Consider the following 16,091-nt stretch of genomic DNA (forward strand, 5'->3'; position numbering starts at 1 on the left):
AATTTGACTTGCTGCAATGCAAGTACATATGAGAGATGACTGAGGTCTGTGACTTTGCTAGTGACTTACTGGTTACTAATTATCACTTCTATGTCAAGAATGAATGGTCGTATATAAAAACTAACTCTGCTGCCATACATCTGCACACCATGGAGATAGTTTGCAAATATTGGTATTTGAAACTATTTATAAAAATATAAAAATATATAGTTATAAAGATAACATAATACTGGAAATGTGAACTCTTCTGGGATGTTAATGAAATTGTACTAAATCTGTATTATGTGCAACTGATCATGAGCCAGAAAAGAGACTTCACATTTCTGAAGTGAGATTAAACGGCTGGTAAACAAGAACAGAATATCTTTATAACTGTACACAAAAATAAATCTGATATGAGAAAAGCGAAACATCACATGCTTGTGGTTTTCACAAGTAAAACTGTAATTAAGTGAAGAATGACCTTCAACAGAAATGAAAGCATTTTCACTATTAATGAGATCAAAGGTGTACTCTACTGAAATGGGATACATTTCTATCTGTTTTTTTAGAGTAATACAGATTGAAAATAATGGAAAGAACTAAGATTTGTAAAACTCTTACCTGCAGCACAGCTAAAATACTATTAGGGTAGGCAAACATGAACAGAAAGAACAGAAAATGAGGACGAAATTTCAAAAAAAACTATGCACTGTAAACTCTGTAATTAGTCTAGCATCTCCAAGCAACCAATACACATAACCTGACTGGGGAACATTTTGTGATGATAACGGCCCTTGCATATTGAGGTTTCTGTACCTTGTCAAATGAAACGAGCTGCCGTTACTAAAATTCTCTTCATTGAAACATCTTCCCAATTCTTACTCTACACATACAAAACAGACAAACTTGCACAGATAAGAAGACTAGAAGATGAAAAGTCTGGTAACAGATATATATAAGCATGGCCATTCAAACTTCTGAATAAAAAAGAATATCAGCTTAGAAAACTTAGGATTCTACAGAACACTTTAATATTTTCCCTCCAAGATTTCTCTCTTGTTTAGGAATAGCTTTTATTTTATAGATATTATGATAGTCTTTCAATTGCTTTCTGAAGACTTTCCACTGACTACATGGGAAGCATAGAGAAATCAGGCTCAGTATTTCCTTCCCCACCCAAATTAATTCTTACCTTCATCTTGGTTGCAGCATCATCTAGGGTCGTGACTTCATGGTCTTTGTGTTCTCCAAAAAGCTTATCAATAGCAGATATTGGACATTTGCAGTGATAACAGTATGTATCTGTCTGTGCTTTCTTCAGTTCTCTTTGTGGACTCTCAATTTCAGGAATGTTTGCTGCTGATTTTTCAGGATACATCACCACAAATCCTGAATCTTCAAGTTCAACAGGTGTTCTTTGCTCCGGCTCATTAAAAAATTCATAACTATCCCCAATATGCTCAAAAGAGTCCCTGTCTTCAAATAATAGCTCCTCATGTGTGAGTTCAGATGATATTTCATCTTGCAAAAGTTCTTCTTGTGTAATCACATCATAGTCCATTGACTCAGCGAAATCTTCATAAACATGAGGGTGCTGCTCTTCTCTTTGAAAGTCTGGCTTCTCCCTTTGCTGAATGGTAGGAACATGAGAAACAATTTCTTGGGTATACTGATCATCTTCACTGTCTTCAACAGGAGTTCTATTATATGGAACATATTGTTCCACTTGAGGAGCTGCTGTTATTTCACGGTGTTCTTCCTGCTTGTTGATAGATTCTCGATGTGCAGCTCCCAGAGAATCAACTATTTGACTATAACCTTGTTGACTTGTTTGCTCTGGTAACTCCTCAGTTGTTTCCACAGGAACATTTTCTTCTCTTTGTTCAGTGACATCACTTCTTGCACCTGAAACAATTACTCTTCCTCCAAAAGGAATGGCATGCGTTGGTTTGCAAATTGTTGCTTTAATGTCACTGTGGACTTTCTCCACAATCTCTCTCTCCGGCACAGTCTCAGTTCTAACACTTAAAGCATCAGCAGACGTCTGCTTATATTTCTCCTCTGAACTTGGAACTGAAATTCCTCCACTAAAAGATTCATCTTCTGGTATCTGATCCTTCTGAGGCTCTAAGACTTTACCTGGAATTTCATCTTTAAGAATGTATTTTTCAAAATAAATTCCTGTTCCGTCATCTGTGTCTGAATTTCTGCTTGGAAAAGATGCATTAGAGTTACCACTTTCTTCATCAGAAGGAGTCTCATCCTTTGTCTTTTCTCCTACTGCTTCTGCATAGAGATCCTTGTATAAAAATGATAGAGCAGGTGGTTCCTCCAAAAGCTCTGGATTAACAGCAGCAACAGTGGTAGGAAACAATAGAGATCGTTCTAGCACTCCTTCTTCTGAATCAAATAGTGGGGTCCCTGGTGACTTCTGTTCATCTTCTACACTTGTAGTTTTTTTACTGCTAATGTCAATTGATTTCTGCAGAGGAAAAGGTTCTGAAGCACCTGCATAAGACTCCATTTTGCTTTCTCCTTTCACAGTTCCATAAAATACTTCATCCAAATCCTCAAGTAAGGCAAATTCCTCTTCCAAAGTATCTTCCTCAGCAGTTTCTTTGGAAGATGTGGCCTGTTCCACAGGTTCATTAAGATCTTCTTTCACAGGGAATGATGAACTTGGTCTTTCAAAATGTGGCTTAATTGGGGATTTGTCATCAATCAAGGTATATTTTTCAAAATAATCAATTTCAGAAATGCCATTGTCAGGATCCAAGACTGCATGATTTTTGCTTTCTGACAACACTGGATTTTCTTCTTGTATTTCTTCAGTTTCCCCAGCATCCTCAGTTTTGACCAATTCTTTTACTTCATGGCTTTCAGACATTCCCAACACTGAGATACCAGAAATTTCTGTTGTTTCAGAAGCTGAAGCTTCATGTCTTTCATGAGCAATTTTTTTCTTAAATGAAGGATTTGTTTCCAAGTATTCTAGTTTATCTGGCATGTGTTTACTTTCTTCTTGATCAATGGAAGAAATATGTGTAGGAGCATGAATATTGAGTATTTCATAACCTTCTGAAATTATATTAAATAGATCTTTTTGTTCAATAGGTTCTGGAGCATGCTGACTGTCTTCTACAGTGCTCATGTGTTTCATTTCTTCTTCTTCTCTTCTCAGGTAATGCTCAGACACTTCAGACATTTTGTCTTCCTCCAGATGTTGTGCTGCTTTCCTTTTTGTAGGGTTTCCAAACCTAGTTTCACTCTCTGGACCTTTGTCTGAACCTGGATTATCTGCTCTTGGAGATGGCAAATCATGTCTTCCTGCTCTGTGACCAGCTTCTGAGGACAGCCCACAGGAAATTTCAGTTTCAGAATCAGAAACTCTAAATGTGTCACCTTTATTGTCTGTAGTGCCATGAACTGCAACTTCTGTGAAATTTCCAGCTGGGAATTGTTTTGATCCAAGATCTGAAGCTTCATTTGGAGAAAGCTTGTCTACTCCTTTAGCTGGTATAGGATTAATTGAATGAGCTTTCACTTCTTCTGCCAGCCAGCTGGCTAGCCCAGGAGATGGAATATCTGGATTCTGCTTTTCATTAGAACTGGGAAAAATGGGCTTTGACTCCATTGAATAAAGTGTACCCTGCTCACAAGAATAATGCCGAGTTTTGTGTGCCACAGTGTCACAAACAAGATCTGAGGAAACAGATCTGGGTTGCTCTAAGGATGAATGCTTCTGCCCTGTGAAATATGGCTGCATTCCATGTCTATCCTCTTCTTTAGTGTAACTACCTGAAACTATATTTGTTTGGTTTTCAGGTATGCCTAATATGTTAGGTAGAGATGATGGAATATTTTGCTTTTCTTTGTCATCAGTGAAAGACACAGATACTGTTTTTTCAGACACAGCATGAAAAGGTACAAATGGATCTGATGATACTGATTGCTGGTCTGCTACAGCAGTTGCCTTTGACTCTGCGCTCACCAGTTGTGGCACCTTCTGTACATCTGGTTGTACTTCTTGTTTATCCCACTTGACAGATAATTTGGGGGAACTTAGCTGCTCTAATGACAAACACTCCGTGAGATCTTGTTCATCTCGTTCTTTTCTGTGTACTATGGTCTTATTCTCAAACTGTTCTGTCTTCAGGCTTGCTGGTTTAGGTGAATATACCTGATTTTTTTGCAATTCTGCTTCATCATGTGGTGGAGTTACATGTTTACACTCTGATTGTGCAGACTGGGGAATAACTAGCTTCATGCTTTGCTTTTCTTGTTCAGCAAGAGAATACTCGGCAAACAAATTCTCAGAGGCAGGTTTTGAATAAGGTAGAATTTCTTGCTGATGTGTTTCATCAACTGAATAAAATGGAGCTGAAGATTCAGTCTCTAGTTTTGAAGGTGCAGTTAAATACTCCTGACCTTCTAGAGTTTCTGCTTTATCTATACAATATGTTGTACTTAATTTTTCAGATTCTAATTGTGGAGTTGTGTGGAAGTAATGTGGAGTCTGCTCTCTCTCTGTTTCAGGTAAAATTACATGTTCAGCCTCTGACTGTGCAGACATGGGCAAATGTAGATGAATTCTTGTATTCTCTGCTTCTTTTCTTGTAGAGAAGAAACCTGACACAGGCTGTGCTGTTTCTGATGGCTCTGTTTTACACCGGCTGTAAGACAAATCTAAATGCTCAGAGGACAGACTTCCAGTTACAGGTGAAGACTTTGGATTTCTTTCCACTTTTGTTTCAGAATGTGAAACACCCAACGGTACAGACACTGATTTTTCAGGAAGAGATGAAAAGGGTTGAGTTTTTTGGCTTGTTGCTTCCTTAGTGGAAAAGGATAAATCTTGTTCAGTTTCCAACAGAGTAGTTAGAGATGAAATAATCCCAGTGTTCCACTTCTCTGAATGTCCTGCTCTCGATTCGGCTATTTCACCCTTTTCTACTTTTTCAGTAGAATTTAGTAAATCTGATTGTTCAGACTTCAGTTCTGCAGTTTGCTGTTCCTCAGTCCTGGCAGAAGTATAAGATACAGAAAACGTTTCCTGTTGCTCCACTTCAACAGCAGAGGATGGCAAGTTAAAACACTGCAGTTCAGGATGGATCCCATCCTTTTTCTCTGTTCTGCCTGCAACATATGATGTCTCTGGATGTTCCGGATGGGCAGTCTGTGTCTGCTCTGCTTTGCTATAAGAGGATAATAAACCCAGTGGTTTCACTCCATGAGTTTCTGCTTTGTCAAGAGAATATGAAAAATCTGGATATTTTAATTTTACTTGTTCTGTTTGCAATTGGTCTGCTTTTCCCATTGAATATGAGAAGTCAGAAGACATAAACACTTCTTGTGCAGTTTCCTGTTTTTCTGCTTTATCAAGTAAATGTGATAAACATGGTTGCATTAAGTCTAACTCTGAAGATGGTTTCTGCTTTTCTTCACCAACTGAATGCAAAAAGGAAGGCTGAGCCAATCCCTTTTCCTCCAGCTTGCCAAAAGACTTCAAAAACCCTGGCTTTTGCAGTACTATTTGGGCAGATTGTGAGTGCTCTGATTTCTCAGTTGGATAGGATAAATCCATTTCTTCCATCTCTGGTTGTACAGTTTTGTGGTGCTCCTGATGGCAAGTAGAATACGACAAATCTTTATTGTCTGATTTCTGATGTGCAGTTTTCTCTTCTATTACTCTTACAGAATAAGATAGCTGCGGATGTTGCAACTCTGACATCACCATTTCTTGTTCTGTTTTGTCAGAAGAATACAATAAAGCTGTATGTTCCAGTTCACCTTGCACAGTTTGTATTTCATCTGTTTTACCAGGGTCATATATAAAATCTTGTCCTAAGTCCTGCACTGAATGTGCTATTCCTTGTTGATCTGTTGTTCCAATGTGATGAGGTGCTACAGGCTGCTCTGATTTCCATTGTGTAGCTTGTGGCTGCTCTACTTTGCCAATGGAATATGACAAATCTGAATGTTCAACCTCCGGTTCTGCTGTTCCTTGCCGTTGTGTTTCACCAGGAAAACGTAGCAACTCCTGATGTTCTCCTTCCACTTGAACAGTTTGTGGTTGTTCTTTCTTTCCAGAGTAAGATGATAAATCTGATTGTCTTGACTCAGGTTGTGTGGTTTCTTGCTGCTGTGTTTTGTCAGTCAAATCTGATAAATCTGATAAATGTTCTAACTCTTGTCTTGACATGTCTCGTTTCTCTTTCCTGTTTTCTCTTTTTTCACCAGAGAGACGTGAGGTGTCCAGGAATTCTCCTTCCATTGACGTCCTTCTTGGCTGCTCCACTGTGCCATGAGCACTTGACAGTGTTGGCTGTTCTAATTTCAATTTTGTCATTTCCTCTGTGTGTAATGCACAGCTTTCTCTCTCCTGTTTAAAATCCACTTGTGCACTCTGTTTTTCTTCACTGGTGGAAGAGAACATGTCAGGGTGTGGTACCTTGGCCACAGCATTTGAGATGTTTAGATGATCAGGCTCTGGTGAATCCCATGATTGCATTGTTTTGACGGAAGAACGCAACAAATCAAGTTCCTTCAACACTGATGGTGTTGTTTCATGAGATTCTGCTATGGTAACAGAGAATGACAAATCTGTGCGTTCTGATTCCACCTGCGAATCTTGCAGCCTTTCTGCTTTCCAAACAGAGCTCTGAAACTCAGAGCATTCTGCCTGCATTCTTGCATTTTCCCCTTGCTCTTTTCTGAGAGATGATGAAAAATCACTTGGCTCTTCCAGCTCTGGTTGAACCTCTTCTTGTTTCTGTAGTGCACCAGTGGAATGTGATAAATCCGGATATTCCAAATCCAGTTCATCTATTTGAGATTGCTGTGGTTCACCAACCAAGCATGATAAATCCATTATTTCTGCCTCTGGTTGTATGAATTCATGCTGTTTTAATCTGCCAGCAGATAGATCTGAATGGATTGATTCCTCATGTGCAATTTCTTGTTCTGTTTCACTAACAGAATAAGATACCTGTGAACGTCCCATTTCTGGTTGTGCTTCCTCTTTGTAAAAAGAATGCAAGAAGCCTGACTGTTCTTTTTGAGCAGGCTGTGCTTGCTCTGTTTTGCCAGGCCAAGTTGCTAGATCTGGTTTTCCTAACTCTAGCTGTGTATTTTTTTGTGGCTGTGTTCCATGAGTAGAATATGATAAATCAGGATGCTTCAGCACTGGTTTTGCCATTCCTCTTTGCTCTTCATTTCCACTGTGAGATGATATATCTGGAACTTCTAGTTTCTCTTTTGTTGGTTGTGGATGCTGTGCTCTGCTGGCAGACTGGTTCTCATCAGGGCATTCCAAGGCTGTATGCACCATTCCTTGCTGTCCAATTTTGTCAGCAGGAGATGCCAAATCTTCATTGCCCAGCTCCAGCTTAGCAAGTGGGCATTCCTCTGTTTTGTCGTGGGTATCCAACACATTCAGTTGTGTTATTTCCTTTACTTTGTTGAAGGAACAGGCTAGACCGGGATGTTCAGGCTTCAGCTCTTCACTTTGCAGTTTTCCTACTTTGAAAACAGAATAAGGCAGGTCAGGATATCTCTGCGCTGGTTCTGCTATTTCTTCTAGTTCTGCTGTACCCACAGAATGGGCCAAACGAGATCTTTCCGCTTCTGGCTGAGCCATTTTCTGTTCTTCTTTTTCAAAGGGGCGAGTTAAATCCATTTGCTCTGATTCTAGTTGTACTCTTTGTTGCACTTCTGCTTTTTCCAGAGGATTTATCACAGCAGCATGTTCAGTCTCTGTCAGAGCCATTTTCTCATCTGGCCTAACACTGGAAAATGATAAATCTTGTTTCTCAAAGCCCTCTTCAGCATATTTTAACTGCTCTGTTTTGCTAGAAGAATATGAAAACTTTTCTTGCTCTACCTGCTCTTCTGGTGTTTGCTGCTGCTTTTCTCTGTCAACAGAAATTTTTATGTGTTTCTGATCCAACAGATCAGATTTGTTTGTTTCACCGGTGGAATGTGACAAGTCAGAGTGTCTTGCTTCTGACTGTGAAATTTCTGGCTCCTCTGCTTTTCCAAAGGAATACGTCAAATCTGGATATTTTGAGTCTATTTGTGCTGTTTCTGGTAAAGCTCTTTTCCTGGCAACCCTAGGCAAATCTTTGTGTTTTGAGTCAAACTCTTGAGTTGCTTGTTCTTTAAAATCGCTAAAGGAAAACAATGTACCTGGATATTTTGAAGCCAGTTGTGAAGTTTCTTGCTGGCTTTTTTGGTCATCAGAACATGATACATCTGGGTATTCAGATTCCATCTCCACAGTTTCATCTTGTGCTCTGCCCAGGGTTTCTGGTGAATCTAAATATTCTGATTCTTGTTGCATTTCTTCCATGGAGTAAGACTTCTCTGGATATTCTGACTCCTGCTGTATGGTATCTCCGGGTTTCAGTTCACCAGTGTTGTATGAAAAATCTGGATGTTCTATCACTGGTGGTGCAGCTTCTTGTTCCTTCGAACTGAATGGCAAGGTTGGATGTCTAAACTTTTCTTGTTCAGGTCTGTGAGAGGAATATGACACATCTGGATATTCGGAACCCATTTCCATTTCCAGTGGTGCTTCTTTGCCACTAGAAAAGGGCACAGATGTTTGCTCCTGCTCTGGATGCATAATTTCATCTTCTTTTTTTCCAGTGAAACACGAAAGAAATGGTTGCTTTGTTTTCTGTTGTGTCACTTTCTCCTTCATGTCTATACTTGCATAAAATGTCTGTTCTGGATATGCTGATTCCACTTCCTTTTCTTCTTGCATTAGTTCACTGAAAGAATATGGCAAAGGTGGATGCTCTAACTCTGGTTCAGTTGTTTCTTGCTGTGCCAAATTCATTTGGTCCATGTCCCGTGTTTCTGCTTTCCCCCAGTTTTCTGTCAAATCTGAATAATCCAGTTCCTTCTGTGTAGCTTCTGATTGGATTTCTACCATCTCTTCCTGCCCTCTCTGTACTCTATTTTCTTGTTTTACTTTTCCAGTGGAATATGATATATCTGGCTGAGGCAAATCCAGTGGTGTGGTTTCCTCTTGCTGACTATCAGGAGAGGAATAAGTAGGAAGTAAATGCTCTTGCTCCAGCTGAACCATCTGCCTGTGTGTTGGTCTGTCAATTGAATGTGAGGAGTACGAAGATCCTGACTTCATTTCTTCTTGCACTATTTCTCCCGTGGTAAATGAGAGATCCCTATTTTCTGAAGCTAGTTGTGTGATTTCACTTTGTTGCGTTTCACTAGTGAAAGATGACCACTCTGGACTTCCTACGTCTTTTTGTACTGCTTCTTGTGCTGCTTCTCCACAGAAATACGGGAAATCTGCATGTTCCACCTTTGATTGAAATATTTCCTGATCTGTTTTTCCAGTTAAATACGATGTATCTGACTCTTCTTTATGTTGCTGCTCTTTTGCAGCAGAATATGGCAAAACTGGACACTCTGAATGCAGTTGATTAGTTTCTCCTTGCATTGAGTTGCCAAGGGAGTAAAGCTTACCTCCAGGTTGTAAATCCTTCTGTACAGGTTGTGGCTGTTCCCCTCTATCATCAAAATATGACAAAAGAGGTTTGTTATTATCTACTTGTGCCAAATCTTGATGCTTTGTTTCATCCATTGGATATGGTAAATCTGAATGTCTTGTTTCCTTATGCCCCATGTGCTGCATTCTATCTCTTCCAGCAAAATCAGATATATCTGGATGTACTAACTCAAGTTCTGTAGTGTTTTCTTTCTCTGCTTCTTCCATCGAACAGGATATGTCTGAAGGTTCCAACTCAAGTTGTGCTGTTCTTTCGTGCTCTGCTTCTTCAGGAGAGTAAGACTTCGGCTGTTCCAGTTCAAAGGGAATAGATTTTTGCCCTTCTGTTTCTTCCCTGGAAAACAAAAAGTCCCGATGTTTTGTTTCCAGCTGTGCACTCTCTGATTCTTCTGTTTCTTCCCTGGAAAAAGAAAAGTCTGTCTGTTCCAGCTGTGCACTCTCTGTTTTCACCATTTTTTCCCTGGAATAAGAGAAATCTGGATGCTCTGTTTCCATCTGTGTACTTTCTGATTCCTGCATATCTTCCTTGGAAAAATCAAATTCTGGATGCTTGGTCTCCAGTTGCGTACTCTCCAATTCCCTTGTTTCTTCCCTGGTAAGTGAAATGTCTGGCTGCTCCATCTTCATGTGTGCATAGTCTGATTCCACCATTTCTTCTCTGGAATATGAAAAATCTGGATGCTCTATCTTAGGTTGTGCACTCTCTGAATCCTCTATTTCTTCCCTAGAAAAAGAAAAGTCTGGCTGCTCCATCTTCATGTGTGCATCGTCTGATTCCACCATTTCTTCTCTGAAATATGAAAAATCTGGATGCTCTATCTTAGGTTGTGCACTCTCTGAATCCTCTATTTCTTCCCTAGAAAAAGAAAAGTCTGACTGCTCCATCTCTAACTGTGCACTCTTTGATTCCATCATTTCTTCCCTGGAATACGAGAAATCTGGATGCTCTGTCTCCAGGTGTGGACTCTCTGATTTTTCTATTTCTTTCTTGGAAAAAAGGAATTCTGGATTTACTGTCTCCAGCTGTGCACTCTCTGATTCCCTCACTTCTTCCCTGGAAAATGAGAAATCTGGCTGCTCTGTCTCCCCTTGTGAACTCTTTGATTTATCTGTTTCTTCTGTGGAATATGGGAAATGTGGATTGTCTGTCTTTAGTTGTGCACTCTCAAATTGCCCTGTTACTTCCTTGGAAAAAGAGAAATCTGGATGCTCTGTCTCTGTCTGCAGTATCTCTGATTCCCCACTTTCCTCATTGGAGTATGAAAAATCTGGATATTCCATCTCCATTTGTGCACTTTCTGCTTGATTGTTTTTATCAACAGAAAAAACAGGGCGATCCAAATCTAATGCTTTATTTACAACTGATTTTTTCCGAGTTTCTTGTGTTTCTGTGCAAACAGGATATGAAATGCCAAAATACTTAGAATCCATCTTTTCAGGAGTATGTGAATTTAGTTTGATTACTTGCTCCTCTGCTTCTTGAGCAAAGAATAAGTCTTGCTCTGACTTTGTTTGCTTCTCTAAGCAAATATTTTGAATTTCTGGTAGTGGGGTCCTTTGACTCTCCTTTTTTTTAACAGAATACAATAGACCAGAATGGTCAGTTTCTGACTGTGCAGTTGCTGACAAGTGACACTCAGTTTCTTGCTTCTCTGTTACATCTAGAGAATGAGGTAAAAGCACATGTCCAGACTCTGACTGTGCAGTTTCTGATGACTTAGGAATAATATCCTCCTGTCTTGTTTCAGATGGAGTGGAATAACTGGATTTAGCTGACGGAGCATAAGGTAAGTAAGACTGAACTGCTGACTTCTGTACTTCCTTCTCAAGATGTTCTGCTGCAGATACTGTAGGTTGGGTACTTTGTCTATCTAATTTATTAACAGAATCTGCCAAAACAGACGGTAGTGTTGAACTGGGCTGAATCTCTTGCTCCTTTGGTTCATCTAGAAGATCTGATGCTGTCAGGAGTGATTTATCTGGTTTCTTATTTGCAGTTTCTTTTGAAGGAAGTGGCACTTGTTCTTCTGATTTATCATCAGACTCTAGTGCAGTAGTTGTTAACTCTTCTGTTATTGCGCTGTTAGCTGCGGGTAAATATGAGTAACTTTGCTGCTTCCTTGCTTCTTTGGGAGGGCTGAATTTTTGTGACTTCCCTGATACCTGATTCAAATTCTCCAGTTGAGATTGCCTGTCTTTTCTTTCTTCGTGCTGAAAAGTTGTTTCTTCACCAGACTTTGAAAACTTGCTTGGTTTATCTTTTGTTTTAACAGGTTTAATATTTTTAAATGCAACATCTTTACTACTAAGTTGTTTTTCAAGAGGTGTTACTGAAGAATAGCTTTGATTTGACTGTGCTGTGGATTGCTGCCTTTGATTCCTTCTTCTTTCTGATGGCGTTTCAAAACTTCTACTTGTTCTCTGGAAAGACTTTGTATGTGTTGTTTCCGAAATGAATTTATGCGATCTTTCTTTTACTGATGCTTCAAGGAAGCATTCAAGTTCTCCCGAAACAGAGCTCTTTCTTTGGATTCTACCTTTTTCTAGTGTTTCAGGGAGTGGCCCAGTCCCTCCAAAAATTGAATTGAACAGCTGGATTCTAGATTTTACTGGTCCTCCAAGGATTGGCCCTACTTTTCTCAGTCTGCTTTCTCTAAATATTGATCTTATTGGAGCACGTTTTACTGGTTGTTCTGCAATATTCTCCAGATCTTCTCTGTCCTCCAACATGTCTTCATCTATATCCTGTGCTTCCATCTGTTCAACATTTAACACTGAGCCATGCACATCTCCTAGAACAGTTCTTGGTTCTTGCCTCTGCATTCCAGAAAAATCACGTTTCTTATTGCCCTGACCTCCTATCACATGTGTGGGCAATGGCATTCTATTTGAAGGTTTACGCTTCCTTTTCCGAACAATTTTACCTTCATCCATAATAAAGATAACTTTTCCTGGAGGAGAACCCACTGGTGAACTTTCCATACTGTAAAGATCGGAAGTTGTACTAGTTTCTGAAGTCCATGGAGTAGAACACCTGCTTGAGCTGGTTTCCCATGTTATCCCACTATCTTCACTTTGAACTGTTACCATAGAAAAGGAGGGATTAGTCATGATGTACTGCAGCTTGGGTTTCACATCTTCACTTTGGATAAGATCTTTCAAACTAAAAAAGAAAAGAAAAGAAAGAGCCATAAAGTCATAGAACATCAAATTATTGCAGTGAAGTCCAATGCATTAAAGCAACGTTATTCAAACTTATAAAAATACTTCATTTGCATAGATTTTGGAACACAAACAGAAGAAATGCCATATTTCATCTGAGAAATGTATTTTAGATAAATTTGTGTAAGGCTTTGTGTTGCAAGGTTAGTTCAATGAAGGGGAGGTGTTGAAATGCTCATGACAATTCAGGAAAAACTGCATTTCTTGTGACCTTGTTTGTGAGTGTGAGATCAAATGGATTTTGAATCAGTGCCTGATTAACTCACAGTATAATTTACACATTGCACTAAACATGCATAAGATACTGTCAGTGTTTTAATAGCACCTACACTTGCTTTGTCTAATTGTAAAATGATTATACAGTCCGCATGGTAGTAGAGAATAGTTTGTTGCTGTCTTCTGTTTCATTGTCTAAGCAGTGTACATATTTAATAAAGTAATTCAGAATACATACAGCAATCTAGACCTTCCAGGCTATCCCTGAATGAAATAACAGTGTTTCATAATAATAACTTGAAACCTTATGATATGCAATCAATACACTATCACATGCTGCAATTAAATCTAGTCTCATTAAAAATAAAAAAAATTAAAAATGTAGAAATGTGTTCTTGGAAGCTTTGAAAAAACAATCTTAGAAATAAGAATGTAAAGAATAGTGAAAGAAATAAAAATACACTAAAACACAGTGCAATTAAAAAAAAAACAAACATCTAACTAGGGCTGCAATGGTTACTTCAAGGAAGCACGTGAATGGTGATTATTGCATTCAACCCCAATATTCCTTATGTAGATATTAGTTAATTAAGGAGAATCATGGAATCATAGAAACACAAAGTTGGAAAGGGCCTACAAGATCATCTAGTCCAACCATCCTCCCATCACCATTACTACCACAAGCCACTAAGCCATATCTTGTAGCTCCTCAACCAGATACCTCATGAACACTGCCAGGGATGGTGACTCCACCACCTCCCTAGGCAGCCATTCCAGTGCCTGAACACTCTCTGAGAGAAAAAGTTTTTCCTTATGTCTAATCTAAACCTCCTCTGGTACAACTTGTGGCCATTTCCACGGGTCCTGTTTGTTGCCTGGAAGAAGAGGCCAAACCTCTCTTTGTCACAACCTCCCTTCAGGAAGTTGTAGAGTGCAATAAGGTCTCCTCTGAGACTCCTCTTCTCCAGACTAAACAGTCCCAGCTCCCTCAGCCAGTCCTCAGAGGACTTGTGCTCCAGACCCCTCACCAGTTTCACTGCCTTTCTCTGGACATGTTCCAGGGCTTCAATGTCTTTCTTGTAGTGAGGGGCCCAAAACTGAACACAGTACTCAAGGTGCGGCCTCACCAGTGCTGAGTACAGGGGGATGATTACCTCCCTACTTGTCCTGGCCACACTATTTCTAATGCAGCCAGGATGGCATTGGCCCTCTTGGCCACCTGGGTTCACTGCCGGTTCATGTTCAGCCAAGCATCAACCAACACCCCCAGGTCCCTTTCCCCTTCACAGTCATAGTACAGAACAGAACTCTGTTAGTAGCTGATTGAAAGAAATGTAGAGTGCTTAGCTGGCAGAGACTTCAGCAGAGCTGATGAAGAAGTGGAGAAGGGTGCAAACCTATGGCTACACAAAGTCCAGTTTTGATAAACAGAGGATAAACCCACTTTCTACGTGATCTGGATAAAGCACTTAAACGAAGGTGAAGAAAGCAGAACCCAAGTGACACCAGAAGCTGTGATTCAGCATTACAATTGTGTCAAAGGCCAAGGGAACACCGGTCAGGAGCGCTCAGCATTGGTCATATTCTCTCCATCAAGCAAACTCAGCAAACCGTCAAGAATTCGGAAAGGTCTCTCAGCAAAACTGCTCAGTCCCTCAGTAAAGGAGAAAAAAAAAAAAAAAAGATTCTAGTCTGGTAACACTTTTAGCACTGCTGGCATTACCTTTACCTAACTGAGGGAATATCCTTGCCGATCTGACAGTATGATAACAAATGATCACTGCCTAGCCAAAAAAACTCAAACCCAACACCTAGCTCCCAAACAAAGCCAAATAAAGAAGACATCAAAACTCAAACATAAATGCAGCATGTACAGCTGTTTACCTGACTAGGTATGGTATTCCCTAGTAAGGCTGGCTTCATGAAGTAAGATCTATAGTTCAGAGGAAAAAATGAAGCAAAAAAAATCTGTATCAATTTTGCTGCTAGCTTTTCCTTTGCTATTTTCATGGTTTAGCATTAGTTGACTTGAGTGTAGCAAAGATGACAACAACAGCAAATTAATATCATTAATTCTAAGGAAGACTTAATGTCTTATCTGAGTTCACAGTAACAGAAGTCTAATATTTTTACAGATTTTTCAACTTCTACATAGCCCTCAGATACTTTTTAACCTATTCTTCTACATCACCTGGTGCTACTAAATAATGTCCCATGCAAAATAGGGAAGCACTTCCATTTCAGCTGATAATAGGTAATAAAAGTGGGCTCCACTGGCCCTGCCTAATCAAAAGGTTTCATTAGTTCATGTCATTGTGCCTTTTCCAAACCGGCAGTAGTCTATATTCCCCTATAGTGCAAGGAGCACATGCTTTCTGTTTTTAAGACCAGAGTGAAAGATGTAGAATTCAAGCATTACCATCCAATATACTTCCAAATTCTCCTCTAGTTTTGTCTACAACTTGTGTGCTGCACAGTAGAAGCTTTCCAGCTGGGGAACTGTCTGCCATTGCAAAAAATATGCTCCAAATATTTTGGGTGCATAAATAAAGATATGGCATCTAGGGACAAAAGCCAGTGCTGCTTTATTTCAGATGGACATTTCACACCCCATCCTGTTGTTGTGTTAATCTGTTACTGGACATTGGCTCAAACCTTTTACAGTTTTCAAAGACACCGATAATCTGTTTTGTTCTTTCTGTCATAAAAGCCCAAACCCCAGAATTTTCTTACCACTTCCTCCTTCTCACAGTCTTTTGCCTCTTAAAAGGCTGTGCCTAATGAGATTTCAGATTTTTAGTCCAGCACAGAAGGCTGGATACGTATTCTCTTCTGTATCATGTTGGGAAGAGTTTTCACCTCCCCATCTGCCAGAGCAGGAGGGCTCAGACACTGAAGTATGCCTGTCTGTGCTACGCCACTGCCATTACAGAGGAACATTTAGAAGCACCAGCTCTCTAAAATCATCCAGAGCTGGATGAAGAGCTTCATGCTCTTCACATCAGACCTTGTCACTCCTGGTATGATTTAAACTTCTTGTTGTGCTGCATGACACCTCGCAAGCTGGAAACAACCTCAGTGAAACAGCTGAGATGTCAAGATGTGGTGATGACCTGCACAGATAAGACGTCTC

General features: G+C 39.7%; 1 protein-coding gene across 2 annotated transcripts in view; it reads right to left on the minus strand.

Moving 5' to 3' along the window:
- The window catches only part of CMYA5 (cardiomyopathy associated 5), a 47,754-nt gene that overhangs the window by 27,596 nt on the left and 4,067 nt on the right, over nt 1-16,091 (minus strand). For both annotated transcript variants that reach the window (XR_005843161.2, XM_424765.8), the window contains exon 2: nt 1,175-12,683. Coding sequence is in view for 1 of the 2 variants with exons in the window: in XM_424765.8 (XP_424765.5) it covers nt 1,175-12,683 (11,509 nt within the window). In the remaining variant the exon portion in view is untranslated. The remainder of the gene's footprint in view (nt 1-1,174; nt 12,684-16,091) is intronic.

The sequence above is a fragment of the Gallus gallus genome, chromosome Z, assembly GCF_016699485.2.
Source record: "Gallus gallus isolate bGalGal1 chromosome Z, bGalGal1.mat.broiler.GRCg7b, whole genome shotgun sequence".
Classification (NCBI taxonomy): Eukaryota; Metazoa; Chordata; class Aves; order Galliformes; family Phasianidae; genus Gallus; species Gallus gallus.